The 26,644-nt window shown below is 34.2% G+C and overlaps 1 protein-coding gene across 2 annotated transcripts in view; it reads left to right on the top strand.

Moving 5' to 3' along the window:
• Window positions 1-26,146, top strand: part of LOC149795867 (uncharacterized) — a 108,397-nt gene extending 82,251 nt beyond the window's left edge. For both annotated transcript variants that reach the window (XM_089965787.1, XM_089965788.1), the window contains 3 exons: window positions 12,860-12,918; window positions 17,175-18,513; window positions 25,101-26,146. In XM_089965787.1, the coding sequence (XP_089821913.1) occupies window positions 12,860-12,918; window positions 17,175-18,513; window positions 25,101-25,348 (1,646 nt within the window). In that variant the 3' untranslated portion in view covers window positions 25,349-26,146. The remainder of the gene's footprint in view (window positions 1-12,859; window positions 12,919-17,174; window positions 18,514-25,100) is intronic.
• Window positions 26,147-26,644: the final 498 nt, after the last annotated feature.

Here is a 26,644-nt window from a genome sequence, read left to right as displayed (position 1 = left end):
ATGAGTTTTTCCACAATCAACATTTTTTATGTTTCCATGATGACCAATTACGTTTCGATAATGACCATTTATGTTTCCATCACTTACAGAGTTTCTTTAGATTACTATATGTACAAAGCTTTGCTGTCATTATGAATCCATCCCATGCCTCCCCAATGTTGAGGCAGATGTATGCAGTCTAAATAATGTATTGCAGTTTTAGGCAGAAGTATGCAGGCAAATGTACCATGTCCAAATAATGTATGGCACTGTTAAAGGATATGTATACAGTCTAATAATGTATGGCAGTGTTAGGCAGAATATTTACAGTCAAATAATGTATGGCACTGTTAAAGGATATGTATACAGTCTAATAATGTATGGCAGTGTTAGGCAGATGTTTACAGTCTAATAATATATGGCAGTGTTAAAGGATATGTATAAAGTCTAATAATGTATGGCAGTGTTAAGGCAGATGTTTACAGTCTAATAATGTATGGCAATGTTAAAGGAGATGTATACAGTCTAATAATAAATGGCAGTGTTAGGCTGATGTTTACAGTCTAATAATGTATGGCAGTGTTAAGGCAGATGTTTACAGTCTAATAATGTATGGCAGTTTTAAGGCAGATGTTTACAGTCTAACAATGTATGGCAGTGTTAGGCTGATGTTTACAGTCTAATAATGTACGGCATTGTTAAGGCAGATGTTTACAGTCTAATAATGTATGGCAATGTTAGGCTGATGTATACAGTCTAATAATGTATGGCAGTGTTAGGCTGATGTATACAGTCTAATAATGTATGGCAGTGTTAGGCTGACATATACAGTCTAATAATGTATGGCAGTGTTAAGGTTGATGTTTACAGTCTAATAATGTATGGCAGTGTTAGGCTGATGTATACAGTCTAATAATGTATGGCAGTGTTAGGCTGATGTATACAGTCTAATAATGTATGGCAGTGTTAGGCTGATGTATACAGTCTAATAATGTATGGCAGTGTTAGGCTGATGTTTACATTCTAATAATGTATGGCAGTGTTAAGGCAGATGTATGCAGTCTAATAATGGATGGCAGTGTTAGGCTGATGTTTACAGTCTAATAATGTATGAAAGTGTTAAGGCAGATGTATACAGTCTAATAATGTATGGCAGTGTTAGGCTGATGGATACAGTCTAATAATGGATAGCAGTGTTAGGCTGATGTTTACAGTCTAATAATGTATGAAACTGTTAAGGCAGATGTATGCAGTCTAATAATGTATGACAGTGTTAAGGCAGATGTATACAGTCTAATAATATATAGCAGTGTTAAGGCTGATGTTTACAGTCTAATAATGTATGGTGGTGTTAAGGCAGATGTATACAGTCTAATAATGTATGGCAGTGTTAAGGCAGATGCATACAGTCTAATAATGTATGGCATTGTTAAGGCTGATGTTTACAGTCTAATAATGTATGGCAGTGTTAAGGCTGATGTTTACAGTCTAATAATGTATGGCGGTGTTAAGGCAGATGTATACAGTTTAATAATGTATGGCATTGTTAAGGCTGATGTTTACAGTCTAATAATGTATGGCAGTGTTAAGGCTGATGTTTACAGTCTAATAATGTATGGCAGTGTTAGGCTGATGTATACAGTCTAATAATGTATGGCAGTGTTAAGGCAGATGTATACAGTTTAATAATGTATGGCATTGTTAAGGCTGATGTTTACAGTCTAATAATGTATGGCAGTGTTAAGGCTGATGTTTACAGTCTAATAATGTATGGCGGTGTTAAGGCAGATGTTTACAGTTTAATAATGTATGGCATTGTTAAGGCTGATGTTCACAGTCTAATAATATATGGCATTGTTAAGGCTGATGTTTACGGTCTAATAATGTATGGCGGTGTTAGGTAGATGTTTACAGTCTAATAATGTATGGCGTTGTTAAGGCTGATGTTTACAGTCTAATAATGTATGGCATTGTTAAGGCTGATGTTTACAGTTTAATAATGTATGGCGGTGTTAAGGCAGATATTTACAGTTTAATAATGTATAGCATTGTTAAGGCTGATGTTTACAGTCTAATAATGTATGGCATTGTTAAGGCTGATGTTTACAGTCTAATAATGTATGGCGTTGTTAAGGCTGATGTTTACAGTTTAATAATGTATGGCATTGTTAAGGCTGATGTTCACAGTCTAATAATGTATGGCATTGTTAAGGCTGATGTTTACAGTCTAATAATGTATGGCATTGGTAAGGCTGATGTTTACAGTTTAATAATGTATGGCGTTGTTAAGGCTGATGTTTACAGTCTAATAATGTATGGCATTGTGAAGGCTGATGTTTACAGTCTAATAATGTATGGCGGTGTTAAGGCAGATGTTTACAGTTTAATAATGTATGGCATTGTTAAGGCTGATGTTCAGTCTAATAATGTATGGCATTGTTAAGGCTGATGTTTACAGTCTAATAATGTATGGCATTGTTAAGGCAGATGTTTACAGTCTAAAAATGTATGGCAGTGTTAAGGTAGACGTTTACAGTCTAATAATGTATGGCAGTGTTAAGGCAGATGTATGCAGTCTAATAATGTATGGCAGTGTTAAGGCAGATGTTTACAGTCTAATAATATATGGCAGTGTTAAGGCTGATGTTTACAGTCTAATAATGTATGGCATTGTTAAGGCTGATGTTTACAGTCTAATAATGTATGGCATTGTTAAGGCTGATGTTTACAGTCTAATAATATATGGCAGTGTTAAGGCTGATGTTTACAGTTTAATAATGTATGGCATTGTTAAGGCTGATGTTTACAGTCTAATAATGTATGGCAGTGTTAAGGCTGATGTTTACAGTCTAATAATGTATGGCGGTGTTAAGGCAGATGTTTACAGTTTAATAATGTATGGCATTGTTAAGGCTGATGTTCACAGTCTAATAATATATGGCATTGTTAAGGCTGATGTTTACAGTCTAATAATGTATGGCGGTGTTAGGTAGATGTTTACAGTCTAATAATGTATGGCGTTGTTAAGGCTTATGTTTACAGTCTAATAATGTATGGCATTGTTAAGGCTGATGTTTACAGTTTAATAATGTATGGCGGTGTTAAGGCAGATATTTACAGTTTAATAATGTATAGCATTGTTAAGGCTGATGTTTACAGTCTAATAATGTATGGCATTGTTAAGGCTGATGTTTACAGTCTAATAATGTATGGCGTTGTTAAGGCTGATGTTTACAGTTTAATAATGTATGGCATTGTTAAGGCTGATGTTCACAGTCTAATAATGTATGGCATTGTTAAGGCTGATGTTTACAGTCTAATAATGTATGGCGTTGGTAAGGCTGATGTTTACAGTTTAATAATGTATGGCGTTGTTAAGGCTGATGTTTACAGTCTAATAATGTATGGCATTGTTAAGGCTGATGTTTACAGTCTAATAATGTATGGCGGTGTTAAGGCAGATGTTTACAGTTTAATAATGTATGGCATTGTTAAGGCTGATGTTCAGTCTAATAATGTATGGCATTGTTAAGGCTGATGTTTACAGTCTAATAATGTATGGCATTGTTAAGGCAGATGTTTACAGTCTAAAAATGTATGGCAGTGTTAAGGTAGACATTTACAGTCTAATAATGTATGGCAGTGTTAAGGCAGATGTATGCAGTCTAATAATGTATGGCAGTGTTAAGGCAGATGTTTACAGTCTAATAATATATGGCAGTGTTAAGGCTGATGTTTACAGTTTAATAATGTATGGCATTGTTAAGGCTGATATTTACAGTCTAATAATGTATGGCATTGTTAAGGCTGATGTTTACAGTCTAATAATATATGGCAGTGTTAAGGCTGATGTTTACAGTTTAATAATGTATGGCATTGTTAAGGCTGATGTTTACAGTCTAATAATGTATGGCAGTGTTAAGGCAGATGTTTAGAGTCTAATAATGTATGGCACTGTTAAGGCAGATGTATACAGTCTAATAATATATGGCAGTGTTAGGCAGATGTTTATAGTCTAATAATGTATGGCAGTGTTAAGGCTGATGTTTACAGTCTAATAATGTATGCCTGTGTTAAGGCTGATGTTTACAGTCTAATAATGTATGACATTATTAAGGCTGATGTTTACAGTCTAATAATGTATGGCAGTGTTAAGGCAGATGTTTAGAGTCTAATAATGTATGGCGGTGTTAAGGCTGATGTTTACAGTTTAATAATGTATGGCATTGTTAAGGCTGATGTTTACAGTCTAATAATGTATGGCAGTGTTAAGGCAGATGTTTAGAGTCTAATAATGTATGGCACTGTTAAGGCAGATGTATACAGTCTAATAATATATGGCAGTGTTAGGCAGATGTTTATAGTCTAATAATGTATGGCGGTGTTAAGGCTGATGTTTACAGTCTAATAATGTATGGCTGTGTTAAGGCTAATGTTTACAGTCTAATAATGTATGACAGTGTTAAGGCTGATGTTTACAGTCTAATAATGTATGGCAGTGTTAGGCAGATGTATACAGTCTAATAATGTATGGCAGTGTTAGACTGATGTTTACAGTCTAATAATGTATGGCAGTGTTAGGCAGATGTATACGGTCTAATAATGTATGGCAGTGTTAGACTGATGTTTACAGTCTAATAATGTATGACAGTGTTAAGGCTGATGTTTACAGTCTAATAATGTATGGCAGTGTTAGGCAGATGTATACGGTCTAATAATGTATGGCATTGTTAAGGCTGATGGTTACAGTCTAATAATGTATGGCGGTGTTAGGCTGATGTTTACAGTCTAATAATGTATGGCAGTGTTAAGGCAGATGTTTACAGTCTAATAATGTATGGCAGTGTTAGGCAGATGTATACAGTCTAATAATGTATGGCAGTGTTAAGGCTGATGTTTATAGTCTAATAATATATGGCAGATGTATACAGTCTAATAATGTATGGCAGTGTTAGACTGATGTTTACAGTCTAATAATGTATGGCAGTGTTAAGGCAGATGTTTACAGACTAATAATGTATGGCAGTGTTAGGCAGATGTATGCAGTCTAATAATGTATGGCAGTGTTAGGCTGATGTTTATAGTCTAATACGTTATGGCAATTTGTTAAGGCAGATGTTTACAGTCTAATAATGTATGGCAGTGTTAAGGCAGATGTATACAGTCTAATAACACTGGACAACAAATTTTTACAAAAGTCATGTTACTGAAATAAAATTAGTCAATTCTTATCAATTTTTATGTGCTGAACACGAATATGACAGTCAAATTGCAAAATTGGCTCTAGTTTTTTTGTAATCTGCAAGAAATTAATGTTTACATAACGAAATGCATTCCAATAGTAAAAGGTCAACTGTAATAGCCTACCTATAAAAAATCAAGTCATTGACTACATCTTAGATTTCTTCGCCTGTCTCTTGTACAGCTGTTCGGGAGCATCTCTGAGGAGTGTCCAGCAGTAGTCAGCCAGCATTGTAGTGGACCATTTTCCCTGGTATCTTTGTTCCATTGTTGCGATATCTTGATGAAAACGTTCGCCGTGTTCATCACTAACAATACCACAGTTGCTAGGAAAGAAATCCAAATGGGAATGAAGGAAGTGAATCTTTAGAGACATATTGCAGCCAAGTTTCTTATACTTCATCAACATGTCTTCTACTAGTTCCTTATAGTTTTCTGCCCTAACATTTCCGAGGAAGTTTGTAGAAACTAGGCGAAAAGCATTCCATGCTTGTTTCGCGTCACCTTCCAGCAAGTTGTTGAACCGGTCATCTTTGAAAAGCTCTCGAATCTGAGGACCCACAAAAACTCCCTCTTTAATCTTTGCTTCGCTGAGTGGAGGGAATTTTTCATGCAGGTATCGGAATGCTGGCAAAGTCCGGTCAATGGCTTTCACGAAGTTCTTCATCAAACCTAGTTTGATGTGAAGGGGTGGTAGCAAGATTTTCTGAGCCTCAACCAGAGCTGGGTGTTGGATATTCTTCTCTCCAATGGCTACATTCTGCCTGTGAGTCCATTCCTTCCTCATGTAGTGCATTTCCCTTGCTCGGCTATCCCACTCGCATAAGAAACACATGTATTTTGTATATCCTTGCTGCAGTCCCATTAAAAGGGCAACTACCTTCAAATCACCACAGAGGTGCCAGCTGTACTTGTTATACTCAATGGAATTCAGTAGCTGCCTTAAGTTATCGTATGTCTCTTTCATGTGGACAGCATACGCTACTGGAATAGATGGAAGAATGTTTCCATTGTGCAAAAGCACAGCCTTGAGACTCAGTTTCGAAGAGTCCACAAATAGTCTCCATTCTTGTGGGTCATGAGTGATTTTTAAAGCATTCATGAGGCCCTCAATATCGGAACAGAATATCAGATTACTTTCCTTTCTGAAGAAAGGCTCCAATTGCTGGTGGCGCTTTCGATATGCAGTAATTGTGACATCTTCTTCTAGAAGATTCCATTGTTGGAGTCTTGATCCTAGCAATTCTGCCTTGTTCTTTGATAAGTCCAAATCACGAATCAGGTCATTTAGTTCTTCCTGTGTTATTCTGTGTGGGGTTGATGATGCACCACAGTGAAAATCTGGATCACTGCATGCTGATGGACCAGGAGAAGAACAGGTCGACTCACCTTTGTCTTCGTCAGATGAATCAAGAGAATATTCTGCTGGAGGTTCTGGAATAGGAAGTCCCTCACCATGTGGAACTGGTCTCAATGCAGACGGAATGTTTGGGTAGACTATTCTCGACTTCTTTCGCTTCGTTATTCCGCCGGAAAGAGGAGGAACCAAGCAGAAGTAACAGTCATTTAGGTGGTTGCTTAGCTCTCTCCACACCATTGGGACTGCAAACGGCATTGATGACCTTTTGCAATTCAACCACTGTGAAAGCTGTGTTGTACATGTAGCACAGCATATATGCGGAGCCCAAGGCTTGTCTTGGTCACCAACCTTGCATCCGAAGTAAAGATGATATGCCTTCTTCACTTGAGAATTGATACTTTTCTTCTGGTTGGCAAATGTCACTTCCCCACAAATATAGCAAAAATTGTCCGCGGTATTAACACACTTTCGAGGCATTACTGTTCTTTATTGTACGTAAATGGATAAAATAATAAGTTTTATGTAACAGTAGCTTGAACTGTCTCGCACAACGTCTAAAATATTTTAAATGCTGAACCTATCTGATTGGGCTTTATATAGTACACTGCTTACGTCAGCTTCAGCAGCCGCCTGGCATTAGTATAATAGGCCTACACATGTATAGTACACTGCTGACGTCAACTTACTTCAGCAGCCGAATGGCATTAGTATTGCATTGCATCAGAAAATGATGCAATCAACTGTGGATGATGTGAGCATGATGGTATTATGCAATGTTACATCATTATTCCGGATGTTGCTGCAGTCCTACTGGAGAAATTTACACAGTGAAACATAGAAAATGAGGTATATGAATATCTTCAAAACGAGAGCCAATACAAATTTTTCACGGTTATATTCGTGTTCGGCACACCAAAATACTACAGATTAGGGCCTTTTCAAGTCAGTAATGATTTCACTGTTGACCAGTGTAATGTATGGCATTGTTAAAGCAGATGTTTACCGTCTAATAATGTATGGCAGTGTTAAGGCAGATGTATGCAGTCTAAATAATGTATAGCAGTGTGTACCATGTCCAAATAATGTATGGCAATCTTAAAGGAGTTGTATGCAGTCTAAATAATGTATGGCAGATGTATTCAGTCTAAATAATGTATGGCAGTGTTACGTCTGATGTTTACCGTCTAATAATGTATGGCAGTGTTAAGGCAGATGTTTACAGTCTAATAATGTATGGCAGTGTTAAGGCAGATGTATACAGTCAAATAATGTATGGCATTGTTAAGGCAGATGTATACAGTCTAATAATGTATGGCAGTGTTAAGGCAGATGTTTACAGACTAATAATGTATGGCAGTGTTAAGGCAGATGTATACAGCCTAATAATGTATGGCATTGTTAAGGCTGATGTATACAGTCTAATAATGTATGACAGTGTTAAGGCAGATGTATGCAGTCTAGTAATGTATGGCAGTGTTAGGCTGATGTTTACAGTCTAATAATATATGGCAGTGTTAAGACAGATGTATACAGTCTAATAATGTATGGCAGTGTTAAGGCAGATGTATACAGTCTATAATGTGTGGCAGTGTTAGGCTGATGTTTACAGTCTAATAATGTATGGCAGTGTTAAGGCAGATGTATACAGTCTAATAATGTATGGCATTGTTAAGGCAGATGTATACAGTCTAATAATGTATGGCAGTATTAAGGCTGATGTTTACAGTCTAATAATGTATGGCATTGTTAAGGCAGATGTATACAGTCTAATAATGTATGTCAGTATTAAAGGCTGATGTTTACAGTCTAATAATGTATGGCAGTGTTAAGGCAGATGTTTAGAGTCTAAAAATGTATGTAGTGTTAAGGCAGATGTTTACAGTCTAATAATGTATGGCAGTGTTAAGGCAGATGTATGCAGTCTAATAATGTATGGCAGTGTGTACCATGTCCAAATAATGTATGGCAATCTTAAAGGAGAACAATGCAGTCTAAATAATGTATGGCAGTTGTATGCAGTCTAAATAGTGTATGGCAGTGTTAAGGCAGATGTATGCAGTCTAAATAATGTTGGCAGTGTTAAGGCAGATGTATGCAGTTTAAATAATGTATGGCAGTGTTAAGGCTGATGTGTACAGTCTAATAATGTATGGCAGTGTTAAGTCAGATGTATACAGTCTAATAATGTATGGCAGTGTTAAGGCTGATGTTTACAGTCTAATAATGTATGGCAGTGTTAAGGCAGATGTATGCAGTCTAGTAATGTTTGGCAGTGTTAGGCTGATGTTTACAGTCTAATAATGTATGGCAGTGTTAAGGCAGATGTATACAGTCTAATAATGTATGGCAGTGTTAAAGCAGATGTATGGTGCCCAAATAATGTATGGCAATGTTAAAGGAGATGTATGCAGTCTAAATAATGTATGACAGTGTTAAGGCTGATGTATGCAGTCTAAATAATGTATGTTGGTGTTAGACAGATTTATGCAGTTAGATGTATGGTGTTCAAATAATGTAACCGCCCTGGTGGCCTAGTGGTTAGAGCATCCGCCTTGGATGCGGGAGGTCGTGGGTTCGATCCCCGGCCGAATCTTACCAGAGACTTAAAAAATGGTACTAACAGCTGCCTCGCTTGGCGTTCAGCATTAAGAGGTTAGTGTTAGGACTGGTCGGCCTGGTGTCAGGATAATGTGATTGGGTGGGACATCATGCTACATGTCTGCAGCATGATGCCCCAGTGCTAGACATCACTATAAACTGCCACATTGCAGACATCGTAGCGATATGACTGAAAAATTGTTAAAGCTACATTAAAAATCAAAATCACATCACATCACATCAAATAATGTAAAGGAGATGTATACAGTCCAAATAATGTATGGCTTGTTAAAGGAGATGTATGCAGTCTAAATAATGTATGGCTTGTTAAAGGAGATGTATGCAGTCTAAATAATGTATGGCTTGTTAAAGGAGATGTATGCAGTCTAAATAATGTATGGCAATGTTAAAGGAGATGTATGCAGTCTAAATAATGTATGGCTTTTTAAAAGAGATGTATGCAGTCTAAATAATGTATGGCTTGTTAAAGGAGATGTATACAGTCCAAATAATGTATGGCAGTGTTAAAGAAGATGTATGCAGTCTAAATAATGTATGGCAGTATTAAGGCTGATGTAGTCTAAGTAATGTATGACAATGTTAAAGGAGATGTATGCAGTCGAAGTAACACCAGGTAAGACTGATGTATGCAGTGCAGATGTATGTCAGGGTGAATGACCTTTTGTGTTCCAGTATTTGAAGTTTTATTGTTGTTCATGTTCATTATGTTAATGGCTCTTTGAATCCTCTAGCCATTATAGTATTAACCTTTGACCCATTCTGGTTTCATTCATTTATTGAATGTTTTATCACTCGATCCATCATCTCTCAGATGCTATTTCACTTACACTCATACAAACTGTTATCATGGTATGGCTTCTCAGGAAAATAACCTTTTATATTTTTGATTGAGTTCTTAACACCCTACGTTATCTTGAGTCATATTTTACTTGTACTAAACAAAACTGAATATGGTGAATGATGTATCTCAAAACGATTTGACTCATTTGTAGGTAACTGTTGTCTAATTTACACACCTGAATGACTTTGTAATTTTTCTCTCGTTATTTATGACACCAACATTATATTGGATCCTTTAATTGATATAACCAAATGTAGGTCACTTTGATTTATTTTCTATATTTCACTTGCCTTAGTTCTTTCAGATGTTTGTTCATTATATCTTCCATTATCTGTTTAACCATACTTCAAATTCATAATGGTGTATTTAAGATGTATCTTGTAGTACTAAAATAGGGTTACTGTGCTCATGGAATTTAATGTGACCTACTTTTGACTCAAGAAGGACTTTGCAGTTAGAATACATTCTTAATTCACATTCACTGCTACATGCCCTTCACTCAGTACCATCCTGTTCACCTGCATGCTAACCTAGCTTCAGTATACACATCTCCCTTAGTAATTCATAAACCCATTTAGAACACTGAGTTAGGCATGGATCCCATTTGTTCTTCTAGAAAATTGTCCCCTAATAAAGATGAAGAAAATTGTGATCAAAACTGGTTAAAAAAAACTTTGATATATCACTTGCTTATTCATTGAAAACAGCAGTTGGTGCCTGGAAATTGGAACAAACATCATAAAATTTGCAACTTGTAATAAAACGTTACATATTTTGTTACATTTTCTTGGTTAATAACAATATTCAACAAAATTTTGAACCCTGAAAATGTTAGTAATACGTACTGAAATACCGATTTAATAAGTTTGCTTAAATGAAATTCCTATTTTAGTTCTCTCTTTTATTTTGGTTTTGCTGTAATCATCATAAATGCATTATGTCCTCTTGTATTAAAATGTGGAAAGTTCAATCTACCTTCCCAGCTATGTCCATGAGCACGTATGTGAGAACCTTCTAGTTAGGTGTCAACTGAGTTTTGGTCTCCTATTTGTTGACGTGGTTGTTGTATTGTTACAATCAGTTATAGGTAGACATGCATTGTATTATTATGTTAGCTGTGTCTTTTATGTCAAATCAAATGATGAGGTACCGGTAGAAGATTTTTAACATATTAACCCCAGGAGGTTTATGTAGTTTTCACCTGAAATTCAAGTAGCTATTTCTGAATAAATCCTAATAAATCAACTTCCAGGTGATTTTCCAATAACATAATGCCTAGCTGTGTTAGAAACATTGTTTTTCATTGCCTATTTGCCCCGTGCTTGAGCAGATAGGTGAAAGTTGGAGTTCTTTTTTATTTATTTTTTTATTTTTTTTGCTTAATGGACCCATTATTTCCATATTGAGACCACTCTTTATTTCAAATGCCCATCTTATCCTACTTTTTGCAAAGGTTCATCTGTCTGTTAGCAATTCATACCAGTCTGCCTTAGATCTGAGACCAAAACATTTAAAATCCAGACAAAAATCGGATTCCGACCATGGGTGAATTTTAGGTGGAAAGAAATTGGGTCCAAAAACTGAGGTTTGTTCCTCTATATTTTGTAGTGCAACTCAAACTTCCAGATTATTTGGTATAATTGTAGAGCTACTTCTATCTACCTTTCTGTAATACCATCCACTTTAGTGTAACATACATCACCTTGACGCTACAGAGCTTGGCAGTAGGCTACTACCTCCTGCCACGTAAACTCATCACCAGGGGTTAATGTGTTAAGGCAATAACTAGTGGTCACAGTATTGTGTCAGGTCAACTCCTTTTAAGTGACCAAACAAAAATTCTTATAAATTGTATGATGTAAATAACACAGTTAACGTATTGAACATTATTCAATGGTGTATCCTACTAATTCACAGATGTCCATTACTGCAAATAATGCAAACAAAGGGCTTACTCATTAAATGAAAAGTAGTTTTCCATATATGGTTCATTATGGAGAAGTGATTTCAAACGTTTTGTAGTAAACTTTAAATTCTTGAATTGGCACTCAGAGGTTTGCTGAAAGATATGCAGATATGTCACTGTCATGAAATCATTGCTTCATTATTTTACTAATCGAACAATGCATTTGAACAGAGTTTCAATGTCAACAGTTATTTGTTTCATGAAATAAATATTGAAAGTTTTAAAACAAGGAAATTGTTTTGTTGTACATTGACAATAACACTTGAATATTTCTACATTCATATGCAAAAGGAAGTGATTAAACACTCGTTGTTTCTGAAGGTACATGTGGTGATAAATGTTGAAATCTCTTAGAGTAATGTCCTTAATGATGTTTCAGAGTTTGATTATCTTGAAAATAAAGGTAATTTGGACACAAAAGCAAACAATTTCATTAAAAAAGGATTTTATTGACAAAACAAGTATTAAACCATTAAACTGCCCACCCCGCTGTCACCACTCTGCACTCTTTGTTTTCTCACCATCACTCTCCAGTCGAGATGGAATCCCTTAATTTTTCAAAGGTCTCTCACTACCTCATGATATTGATTATATCTCTCTGCTTTGGGACCCACTGTTTGCAAATTACTGAGAGATAGGTGTACATTAATGAATGTGTAATTGTTGAAGAATTTGTGTTCCAAAACCTATTTTGATGGTCTGATGTGACATTGCTACTAATTCTGTATCCTCAAGCCATGGAGATGTTTCATATCCATTAGTCAGTCGTTTGATAGAAATTTATGGCTACCATCAGGTATCTCAGCACAGCATCTTTTGTGATACTCAACCATTGTGCTTTTTCTGTTTTCAGATGTTAAAACATTGACGCCTCGTTTGAAACCATTAAAAGTTGAACAACTACAGCCAAAGGTACAGTTCCACATTTTGAAGTTGTATTTCATGTTGCAATTTTTAATTCTTTATTGATATATGGTCAGTATCTTTTTTATTGAGACATTAATGCTACTTTAGGTTGTTAGTATAAATTGTTACAGTTTTAATGGCCATTTTTATTTATGTGGTGCTGTTTCAGGTTTCAGCTACATGGAGCACATAAGGACTTTACATAATGAGAAAGTTGTGCATATATATATATATATATATATATATATATATATATATATATATTAGAAAGAGAGAGAGAGAGTCAGACTTATGAGTGACTAAAAAAAGTAGCAGTATTTACAAGATGAATCTGACATTTTGCATTATATACCCTATGTGCAAAGATCATGCTTCAAATTTTATTGTTAAAGTGCTTACTATGATCTTGATTCCCAAGTTATTGTTATGTACTAAACACATATAACATATTGTTTAATAAGTCAGATTTGATCAACTAATGCTAATTCAGGGTAACATTGCATGTTTGTGTTAAATGCTTTGGGTAGATAGAGGGGATTAATAATGGTGATTAACTTTAAAAATTTACTCCAGGAATTAATTTCTAAGCTATATTGTCTTGTTTTTCAAATGTTTTAAATAACGGTGGAGATTAGGGCTGTTCTGTTTAACCGTACATTGTACCCAAGGAAGGCATCTTTCTAAAACTATATGCCAGGGTACTTTGGAACAGCACTTAGCTATGTTAAATTAGACCAACAGTTTGACTTTGAGTACAGTGAATATAAGCAATGTAATTAATGTTTACTCATCAGTTCACATGAAATGCCTGCACCTTAAAATATTTCTTTATGAAAACAAACATTTCATTTGTGTACTCAGTATGCTGTCTTGACCACTTTAAGCAGTGAAAACAGTTTGGTTAGGAAATACCTAACTGTTGACTGAAAAGTAGGTGTCCATTTCATACATGACTTTTATTGGAGACAAAAATTCATGGGGGGAAATGGGAATGACCATTGAGACCAGGTGGCTGTTGTATAAAGGTGACCATAATAGCAGGTTTGATTGTAGCTGTATACATTTTCGGATATTTTTGTTTTTGCTGTCAGACATTATATCATTTGTGGTGGAATGTATGTACATGCATCATTATCTTCCAATAACTGACTTGTTGGGCAATCGCATGATATCGTACATAGCATGATGGCATTCTGTGGACCACCGCCATCATTCTGTAAAGGGATTTTGCCATAAATAAAATATTTGGATTCATTTTAGTCCATAATGAAATTAAATAATAAGTCCATAATGAAATTAAATAATAAATTCGTAATGAAATTAAAAAATACTGAAATAGGTCAATACACAACTGTGTAATTTCAATACCCATCAAATTTTGACACAAAAAGCTTAAATGCTGAACTTTTAGTGCAAGGTACTAAAATTAGATTAATGCTAGTTTGGTCGACATGGAAAGGGTACATGTATGGTACATGAAATAATATGCTGCTCTTGGAATTTTTTTTATTTTAAAGTCATTTTCTTCCTTGGATATGTGTATTGTCTTTTTAACAACAACAGCTATTTTTGATCTATTATGGTTCTCATCTGTTGGTGATAGAGATGTTACTAAAGCAAGTGTTTAACCCTAAAGCCTATCTCTAATGAATTTAAATTTAATATCCATTGATTAAAACAGTATATTTTCTCTCAGAAATGTAGACCTATAGACCCTTTCGGTGACCTCATTATCTGACTAACCTTTCTAAACTCATTAATGTATAGAGATTGCACTAGAAGCATTTACGATAGGTATTTTCATTGGTCGACATTCACAGATTGCAAAACAGAACAAAGTGAATGAAATTATACTTCATGCCATGGGCAAACTTTGCAATTAAATGCCCTAAATAAATGTGTGATAAAGTAATTAACGGTTAATTGTTAGGCGCAATGGATACAATCATATATCAAAGGGCATGTAATAACCTGTGCAGAAACTTGCAATTGAAACTTTAAAAAAAAAGTAGAAGACAATAATTTGGGAATAATATAATAATGAACACACAATTCCTTGGAAAATCAATAACAATAACAACACAAACATATAAAAGCAAACAACAAATTACAGTTAAACTGAATGTTGAATGTAGTAATTTATTTATTTAATTAAGTCAGTTTGTTTAAGCGAATCACTTACAAATAAATAATTTCCATGGCTTACTTTGTTTCCACTGTGTTAAAGCTTTATACTATCAAAAAAATTGGCAATGAATGTTATTTAATGTGACAGTTTCATTTGCATGCAATCATTGCATACTCTCTCAAAAAGGCACGTATCATACTATTAGTAACGTTAATGTTGAAAATTAATTCAATTTTCTGTTGTGAAGTTCAAACAGATACATAGGCATCTGATGATTAAAGCTTCTTTTGATTTTTTCAATGAAGAATTAAATTTTAAAAAATTCCATTGCTTATTTTATTTTCATGCATCCCATTTTTTCATTGCATATTTTCGTCATACTGATCTATAATCCACTGATCACATTCCACAACAGCTAGACCATTTATTAAAGTTCTTTTACAAATGGTGAACTGTATATGGTTTTATTTGTGGGTACTTCTCCATCCTTTATCTATGTTAAGCTCTCAGCCTTTGAAGAGCCCAACCCCTCCCCAACCATCCAAAATTTGTAAAGGCTTTTATGAGTTTCTGTATCCTCCATAGTGTAGGTGTTTATTTTTCTGTAACAAATCAAGAAGAATTTGAAAGAAAAAACTGTTTATTATTCTTATTCAATAGCTGCTCTTTGCTATTTGCATTTTATAATTTTACAGTGTCTTGAACACACAAGGTCCCTGGAACCGGTCCCTTTGTTTTCCTTCCCAGAATATTTCTTTATGACATATACTTCCCTCCTAAGATAATAGGTCTGCAGCTGGTTTATGTATCATGGTCCCTAAAATTTTAGTGATCTTGGCCAAGGATCAATCTAATGTTATCAATATTCTTAAAAGCAAATGACACAATGGAGTGCTTTTCAATTTGACAAAAATATTACCATTGGATACATCAGGAGGACACACACACAGACACACACAAACACACACACACACACACACACACACATTTTTCTGGGAATGTTTGTGCTGGAAATTTAACCTTCCAAAATATGGAAAGAGTCACTTATGTTTGTCAGACTAGAGATTTCTCATATTTTTGGCCAAATCATGGTTTAAATGTTAAATAAAAGGTGCCAATAAATTATGCCCAGGCTGTTTTCAGTATATTTTATTCATATATGTCTGTCTTGATTTGTAACTAAATTATTTAGTACTACTTTGTTGCAGATTTGTCAGCAAATACTAATGGGTCATGAAGGATTAAAATGCAGTTGTTTTATTTTGCAAATCACTTAATGGAATAATTGTTGTGACTCCTTTAGGAAAATTAGAGGATTTATTCAAATTTGATGAATTTCAGTCTTCTTTCTTTGCCTCTGAAAGAAAAACTAGTACAGTTAGTTTCATAGGCAAAAATGTTTAATTTTAATTTTAATGGAAAGATGACCACGGCCTGGATTTTCCCAATATAAATTAATTAGCATAATTTTTGCTTGGTCATAAGCTGGTTGTGTTTACATTGTGCTCACACATAGCATTTACATCAGACAAATAGTCCTTTTCAATTTCATGTATGCTATTTCCTTCATATGACTGGAAAATTTATAAAGATTTTTGTGGAAATTTTTAAGGTGAATCATGGGATGATGTGTCATGGCTCAAAAGTTAGTCTTTGTGCCTGACCAATTTGCTGTTTGCTGAAATCAGGCTACATATCTTTATTCATATATCTGTTTCTGTGTAATGGTTTAGTACTCTTTCACAACAACTCCATTTTTTTCAATTAAATTCTTAGACAAACTTAGCAAAATGTCTATTGATTCTGTTACATCCTTAGACAAACTTAGCCAAATGTATATTGATTTTGTTACATTCTTAGACAAACTTTGCCAAATGTATATTGATTCTGTTACATTCTTAGACAAACTTAGCCAGATGTATATTGATTCTGTTACATTCTTAGACATATTCTGCCAATGTATATTGAAAGGAATATTTAGGCAATTATTTTATGCAAAGAAATTCAGAGAGCAGTTTGTCTACACTGATCTGCTGTATAGACATTTGTCCCATTAAAACTGACACATCAGTATATAAACACATTTTTGATTTACTATCTATAGTCCAGAGATGTATTCTTATTTTTACTTCAGGAAGTAAAATTTCTTGTTCCTGATGGTTTAGTGGAGAGAGCACACAATGCAGATCAAATGGAAATGCTGTTTACCAATTTGCAAGAAGTTACTGGAGTTGAGGTCACTACACATGATAAAAAGACGTACCTCAATGGGGTAACTACTCGCCAGATAGATATTGCAAAGAACTATTTAGATGATTTTGAAAAAAGGCTGAATATCACACTGAAAAAACAGAGAAATAGCATGTCTTCTGACTCTCTACATGAAGGGTGTGATAACCAAATTAATACATTAAATAATGTTTCTGAAGTGGAATTCAAGGCATTAGAGATTCTTGTACATGGCTTTGAAAGGATAAAAAATGTACAACTTTCATGGCATGATGGTGCTATCTTAATAGATGGACCAGCAACAGAAAAAGCTTCAATCAAAACAGACCTAATTAGTCAGCTAAATGTCCTTAGAAACAAACAGTCTGTGGAGATTGCTTTAGATGATGAGGAAAAGAAAATTGTGAAAGATGTCATGGGAGATGTGCAGTCAGAAGATACAGTTTGTGTCTATGATGAGAAAAAGAGTCTGGTTGTTGTGTACAGTGACAAACAGGATGACATCATGAAATTTAAGCACAATCTCAAATTTCAAAAAGGGAAGTTGAAGGGAAGTGTGAGGAGTAGGAAGCGATTTGCTGTAAATACCCAGTTGTTGGAAACATCTCGGGACAATTTTAGTTCATCATTTAGGTCAACAGAAATTGGGCAAGACATTTTGTGGTCCAAGGGTGCACTAGATAAGGCAGAATACCACACTAATGAAATGGTTAAAATAAAAACATCTCAGGAAAGTTTTCGTTCATCAGCTAGGCCAGCAGAAATAAGAGAGAAATATTCATGGCTCAAGGAAATTGGACAAGAGTTTTCATGGTCCAAGGATGCATCTGATGTAGAAGTATTTTACACCAAAGAAAATATTAAAGTAGCTGTATACAAGGCAGATATTCTCAATCTTCCTGTAGATTGTATTGTGAATGCTGCTAATGACAGAATGCAGCATGAAGGTGGGGTTGCCAGGGTGATAGCAGATGCTGCAGGCCCTGAACTGGTCAAGGAAGGGGATGCAATTATAAGGCAGCAGGGAAGGATCCCAGTAGGTTGTCAGGTGACTACAACTGCAGGTAGACTTCCATACAAATGTGTAATCCATACAGTGGGGCCATGCTGGTCAGATTATCAACCTCATAATCTTCAGAAAGTACAACAATGTGAGAAAGACTTGTATGCAGCTATCTATGGATGTTTCACAGAAGCTGAAAGGAATGGCCTTTCTACAGTTGCATTGCCTGAAGTTAGTTCAGGTAATTTTTAGCTCTACTGGTCATAGACCAAAAGAGTTTATGGGATGGTCATTGGTCTTTTGTCTGTTCCTCCATTAGAATAAATTTGTTATTGCTACTCCTTCTTAACTACTTGGAGGATTGCATGATTGTTACTGTTACTCTTTTAAATTACTTGGAAGATTGTTGTGAAACTTCACGCATACATTCATCCCATTGTCCAGTTATTCCTAAACAAAAATGGTGTCCCTTGGACACCCAATATGACCACCAAAATGGACATCTTGAAATTCTTGTTATTACTACTCCTCCTGAATGGATAGACATATCAACATGGGGTTTTCACTTGAAGACATCTTATAATATCTAGTTGGTCATAAATGAAACTGGTACCACTGTGAGGTACAAAAATGTCTTCCACAATGGCCATCTTGAAAATCTTTTTATCACTACTCCTTATGAATGAAAATTCATATTGATATGATGTTTTCACCACAGTGGCCAACTTCAGAATCTTGTATCAATGCTTTTCCTGAATTATTGTTTATCAGCATGGGGTTTCACCAAAAGACTTCTTATGATGTTTATTTTTATCGTAAATGAAAATGGTGCTATCTGACATCCAGTATATGACCATATTGAAAATCTTCTTTCACTACTCTTCATATATGGACAGTAATTTCAACATGGGGTTTTCATCAAAAGAGCTCTTTTAGTACTGAGTTGGCCTTTCAGTAAAATGACAAATCCTTGATAAGGCCACTGAGGTGGCCATCATGAAAATATTGTTATCTCTGCTCCATCCATGGCTATATCAGCATGGGGTTTCGACCAAATGACCATTAGTCATAAATAAAAGTGGTGTTAGTCATACATCCAATATGGCTGCCATGATTGTATTAAAAATCTTATCACTATTCCTCCTGAATGATATGGGTTTTTTCTACTACAGTATTTAGAATAATGTCTACTTTGTCTTTAATTAAAATTGGTACCAAGCTGACCTACAAAGCAGCTAATTTGACAATCTTTTTATAGCTAAAGAATATCAAGGGATGGGTTTCAAAAACCAGTAGTTAAAAGGAAACAGTGCTTTTATTTGAATTCCTGGAAACTCCGTTTGCCCAGTACAGCATCAGTCTCTTCAAGGTTCTTTTGTTCTTGTAACTCTTACATTGCTTTTAAGAAATCTTACATATGAATTTATACGTGTTGATCACAGTGACAATAAGTACCTTTATGGTATTGCCCTGCATTGATCATTGTAGTGCAGTTTACAGCTTTATAAAACTTTAGAGTTTGACCACATATACAGTATGCATCAAAACCTTTCAAGTTTTTTTTATTGGTGAATCCTCAAAATATTGTCATTAAAAGTAGCGGACAATCATAATTATAATCATTTGGTTGGGCATCATAATCCAGCATACAAAATGTAGCGGCCGTTGCTAAAATTAAATAAACTTCTAATGGTTTCTTTTAAAATTTGTTTAAAACAATTAAACCTCAGTTTGGAAAGAATGTATAGATATGATGATGATTCAAATGATGTTGCTATTACATTCACTAGAATTATTATATCTAGAAAAAAAATGTTAAAAATAAGCCAATAATATATGGACCATTGTAATAACATTTATTGGCAATGGTACTGACATTGAAACATTGCAACATAGATGTAGATATAGTAATTACATACACTAGAATTATTATATATTTAAATATTGAGATATGTTCAAGATAGTGCTGACATGGAAACCTTGAATCATAGATGTAGATGTAGTAATTACATACACTAGAATTATTATATATTGAATAACATATGTTCAAGATAATGTTGACATTGAAACCTTGCAATATCTATGTTTTTGTGTAGGATGAATACAGTTAGTTATTAGTATTGTTAGCCTATGTATAGCAACATCACCTGTACCATATAATGGAGGAGTTCTTGCAATTAGTTGTCAAAGGTTTAAAAAAACATACCTGTATATTCAAGTCAGGTATTGTTCTCCTTAACTAGAGCAAGTTAAAACAATTACAGAAATAAGTATGTCCATGAATTTATTAGTTATTATATCCATGCACAATGTATATTTTATATATTTTGAGGTTTTACATATAATTATTATAGATGCAGTAAAGCCTGTCTTGATAGATCACTATTTCGGCCAGCAAAAGGTAGTCTCTTAAGACAGGTCATCTCATAAGAGGTTTGTGCAAGATGACCAGTTTTCAAGGTCAAAATTCATCATTGCTTAAAAAGAAACTATATGTATTTCATTTTTTCATGTTAATTTTTGTTAAAATATTGCATTTAATTCACCCCACACTAATTTTTTATAGCAATTATAATATGCATCTGTCAAACAACATTTACAATTATATTTGATGGCCATACACGCATATGCATATAGTAGTATGTAAATTGCAAAATTAACTAAGGTAACTTTTATATATCCTGTGTAGGAATTGCACTGGTAGTTTTGACTAACAATTGAATATATATGTACCAGTGAATGATATCATAAAACATAATTAACCAATCTATAAACAGAATAAATTTGTATTGAGACAGAAAGCAAAGGCTTCATTCACCAATGACATAAAGAGATTAACTAGTCAGTAAACAAACAGTCTCACAGCTTGGTGAACAAATGATGTTTTGATGTATGAGGTTTTTATTGACTAGAACATAAAACAAACCAAATAACATGAACCGTTTACAATCACAACCAAATAACATGAACCTTTTACAATCACAACCAAAAAACATGAACTGTTTACAATCACAGTCAAATAACATGAACCTTTTACAATCACAACCAAATAACATGAACCTTTTACAATCACAACCAAATAACATGAACCATTTACAATCACAACCAAATAACATGAACCTTTTACAATCACAACCAAATGACATGAACCTTTTACAATCACAACCAATAACATGAACCTTTTACAATCAAAATCAAATAACATGAACCATTTAAAGTCACAACCAATAACATGAACCTTTTACAATCACAACCAAATAACATGAACCGTTTTAAAGTCACAACCAATAACATGAACCGTTTACAATCACAACCAAATAACATGAACCATTTACAATCACAACCAAATAACATGAACCTTTTACAATCACAACCAAATAACATGAACTGTTTACAATCACAACCAATCAGGAAGATGATAATCACTTATTAAAGACAAATACTTCATTCACCCCAAGTATTATTGATCGACTCCAAAGACAAATAAGGTACTATGCTGCTATAGAGAAAGCCTCTAAAAAAAATTATAATCATGAAATTATGGGTGTAGTGTGGTTGTTTACAAAAGATAAAGAAGCAATTTAAACCCTTTAATTGATTATGTATCTCCATAATTCTCATTCCTTTGAAGAATGAATGTTTAATCATAACAGGGATTTATATGACTTGTGCACTACATTGATTTGTGACATGTCATGTACTGTAGTCTGGTTTACAATCTGTAGCATTGGACATGTACTCTGATCTGGTTTACAGTCTGTAGCATAGGACATGTACTGTAGTGTGGTTTCTAGTCTGTAGCATAGGACATGTACTGTAGTCTGGTTTACAATCTGTAGCATAGGACATGTACTCTAGTCTGGTTTACAGTCAGTAGCATAGGACATGTACTCTAGTCTGGTTTACAGTCTGTAGCATAGGACATGTACTCTAGTCTGGTTTACAGTCTGTAGCATATGATGTTACCAGCAGAACCTGTAGCCTGACACAAGTTTTGTTTTATTTAGAATAAATCCTTCTAAGCAGTCATGTTTACAAAGGACAAAAAAAGTTTAGTGGTGTTTATATCTGTTTACCTGAAGCTGGCTGTTCAAAGAAGTGTTATGTGGAACAATCTGCACTTTGCCAGCAGACCCTCCTGTTCATGGTTACAAAGGATTAAATTAATTTTTGTCGAGTTTATCTCTATTTTTGCAGCATCTAAACACATATTTGCCTAAATCTAGAAGTCACTGGTTGTGTTCTGCAGGTGGTCACTCACAACATTGCATTTATAAAATAAAATTGATATGTTGTTGTTTTTGTTGTAGGGTTTAACACCATTTTTCAGCACACAATAGGCTATACATGGTGGCCAGTATTAATGGTTTAGGAAAAACCCAGGAAAACCCCGGAAAAAACCAACAACCCACAAGAAGCTACTGGCAAGCTTTCTCACATACCCACATTGGCCGAATCCGAGACTCGAACCTACGCAGACAGAGGTGAGATGGCAGTGATCTGTAATGGAGAGCGCTTTAGACCACTTGGGCACTCAGGGCCCAAGATTGATATGTGCATGATCATGTAGTTGTAAATGACAGGTGGTGTTACATATATTTGATTTAATATCATATTTGACTTAATTTGTGTTTGGTTTGATTGTATCTGGGTTTTGGAATCTTTTTATTTTATTACACAATATAATGTAATTTTGTTTTCAAGGAATTTGATATTTTCCAGAAAATTCAGTTTGACCTGAATGTTTTTAAATATATCTAACAATAGAAACAGTTGTTTCTATTTTTGACTCAGTTCCTGGCCTTGATTGCGGGTCAAGTAAACAACTTTTTCTAGCAGTAAAATGATTGGTTTTTATCAAGGACATACAGGAGCTATGCATTGTGTTGATGTCTTCAGTTCCTTGTACAAACACAATAATTTATCCTCTGGTCTTAGAAATCCAAACAGAATTTTCAATAAATGTCCTTTGTCAAGAATTTTTTATGAGCTCTGTATGAATACAATAATATTTCCAGATATTCCAGATATAATATTTAATCTTTGAGAGTCCAAATAATTTGGAGAAAAATTAGTAACTCAAAAATTCAAAAGTTCATTTCTTGTCACAACAGAAGAAAACAACTTGAGATCAAGTGTTTAAAACCCTGTACTCTCAGATCTCTCTAAACATCACTATTAATACTAAATATTTCACAATTTTGGAAATGCCTAATTGCAAAATATATTGCGAAATTATGGATGACGTGATATTGTTTACATGTAAAAGTCACAGGCTACAGCATACGTCATCGTTTTCCATCTTGGATTCTTCTTTGGTCTCAAACTTGAAATCATTAAAACATTTCAATATTAGGACTGCAAAAACTTTATTCGTGGATTATTCTTGTATTAATTTTGGATTTTGTTCTGGAAACCATAAGTTCTTCTATTTTTTCATTTTTATAGTATTTTCCCAGGAAATAAATTATTTGTTATATTTTTCAAAGCTTGTTGTTTTCACTCTTTCTTGTGTTACTGTTTATTCGAGCCTGAACATGTAACAGGTGGTCACTTCTCGCAGAGGTCACTCAGGTTTTACTGTGTATATTTTATTTAAAAGTGCTGTCTTGAGTTCTTCATGATGCAGTAGAAATATTTAAATCAAACTTCAAAAGATGATCTCAGAATTTGAATTTTCAGCAAAAAATTGTCTGATTTCTTTAACAAGTTACATTTCTTGTCATGGTAGTCAGGCAATTTGTCAGCTTCATGAAATGATGTGTATCATTTCCCTTGTTTGGGTTACCTCAGAAACATTGCATTTCTAACCCTAATCTATACATGGTGGAAGAGTACATTGCCATATATGTTTTGTAAATATGTTTCATGGTCAGAGTTTATCATGGATTGAGAGACTAGACTTTTTTTTAGTGTTATATAGGTTCAAGAATAGTTAGAACTGTGATTTTACTTTGAAGTAATTGTCTAGTATTCAGTACAGTCATGAAATTGTTAAACTTATTACATTTAAGTTCTTATTGTACATTAAAGCTATATGCTAATTTTTCATTGCATGCTTTATGTATAAAGCTTGTACCTGAGTAGACTTTATTTGTTTTCCAAAAATTAAGAGTAGTAATCTACAAGGACACATAATATCTTATAAACCAAGTTCTGTTTCATTAGGTTCATTCTCACCTTTCCAGTTTTACTACTCTGTTCCTCAAGTAGAAAATGCAGGTATTTGATCATGTGAATTGCATTCACCATTCTTAGAACACTTTCCTTTAAGATGAAATTTATCTTGAGGATGGTATACAGTAAATATCATCAATACTCACTACTTATAAGTCAGCTCCAACTTCATAAAACATGGACCCTGATGTTCCATCACATAATGCACCAGTAGATTAGGGTCTACATTGTTTGTTCTACTCATTACTCCTAAGAAATTGGATAGACAGAGGTTTGGCCAAGAAGCATTATGCAATAGCATATCTGTGTCTCTGAAATAAATGTATCTGTGAAGTTTTAGTTGTACTCTGGTTATAAGCAATATACACAGTTTGGCTGATGCATTTCATGTCTTATTCACAATAACATTTAAGTCTTCTACACTTTAGCAAGAAGCAACTTTTGAAATGCTTTGAGACCTTTTATTTATTCCACTGTATCTGAACTTGAGCTTTGAAAGTTGATCAGTAGCCTGGAAATGTGTTTGGCAGAATGGATGGAAATGTTTCTCAAAATTGTCAAAATTAGGATCTGCAAATGTGAATGAATTTTCAGAAAGCAAGCTTTATTTTGCTATATATTGTATTAATTCAGTTGCCTTGTTTTCTGCAGGCATGTATGCTGTGCCCCAAGAAATGTGTGCTGTCCAATATGCCAAAGCTGTTGTTGACTACAGCAGAAATTCTAGACAGGGACGGGCCTTGAAAGAAATCCACTTCATTGACAAACTCCCAAATCTTGTTATGCTGATGCAGGATACATTCAGAACTATGATTCAGAATGGGATGGTACCAAACTACAACATACAAAACTATGTTTGTATTCCAGGTTTCAGTGAAGCCAGCTGTTCGTATTTATGAAGGAGACATTCTAAAACTAAAACACATTGATGCAGTAGTTTGCCCTGTTGACTCTGAAGGGTCAGGTATAGGAAGAATTGCTTCAGAACTTCAGAAAAAAACTAAATACAGGCAAAACAAAGACATGTGCTTCAAGAGGCAGAAACCTAACCTTGGAGATGTAGTTATAACTCATGAAGAAGGAAACCCTTCTAATGTGATTGTTCATGTTGTGATTGAAAATAATTCACCCCAAAGGCAAGAATTCAAGTCTACAATTCAAAAGTCCACCTGTACGAAATTTTTCACCCGTACATCAGACATACTTCAGGCGTCGTATTTGTAAAAATTCCAGGCGTAAGATTTAATAAGACTAACTTATCTGAGACATAAACCAAGCGGAATTGAGACATAAGTCAGGTGGAACTTGAGGTGAAATATGTAAATTAGTGATGCCCAGAAATACACTTTATTTTTATGCCTGGAAAAATGCTTTAGCTTGACTCTTGGAAAATAATGCTCTAGGCTGATGCCTGGAGAAATGCTTTAGCTTGATCTGAGGCATAAACCAGGTGGAACTGAGATGTAAGTCAGGTGGAATTTGAGGTGAAATATGTAAGTTAGCAATGCCTGGAAATACACTTTAGCTAACACCTAGTGATGCCTGGAAAAATGATTTGGGTTTCCGTCTCCTTCCAAAAATATGCATCTAGAGGATCATTTGAAGAATGTTATGGTCACAGGTTTTCCACACTTAATTTGAATTCTATATTTACGAATGTCATTAAACAAGAAAGAAATAAAAGAAGAATCTAATAATTTTATAAATAATTGGTCTTTATTCTTAGAATTAATAATTGTACTGGTAAATACATGCAAATTGAAACAATTCCTTCCTTTATTAGCTTTATCATTTTTAAGCTTCTTCAGTGCCATTTTAATCTGCTTCTTGGCATAGCTGATCTTTTCTGTTATAGCATCATTGAGAGATAGTTCCAGAGGTGTCGGATGGCCATTCTTTTTACACCAAACCACAACATAATCTAAAAAATAAAGACTCCATAAGAAGGAAGTCATTTTCATTAAAACTATCAACTTAAATGTAGAAATGATAACATTTATTTTCCTAATCTATTTCAATGAATTAATCTTGTTCATGTTATATTGATTATTTCATCATACTTATTATGTTAATCAAACTTATCACCCTTCATATAAGCAAAATTAATTTTTCTAAACAAGCTAATAATATATATATATATATATATATATATATATATACATTAATTTTAGTGTGCATATCCAGTTTAGATTTTC

This window comes from Sinohyriopsis cumingii, chromosome 7 (genome assembly GCF_028554795.1).
Source record: "Sinohyriopsis cumingii isolate HCF-2022 chromosome 7, ASM2855479v2, whole genome shotgun sequence".
Taxonomy (NCBI): Eukaryota; Metazoa; Mollusca; class Bivalvia; order Unionida; family Unionidae; genus Sinohyriopsis; species Sinohyriopsis cumingii.
The sequence above is the reverse complement of the archived record's forward strand: the minus strand, read 5'-3'. Positions and strand labels throughout refer to the sequence as shown.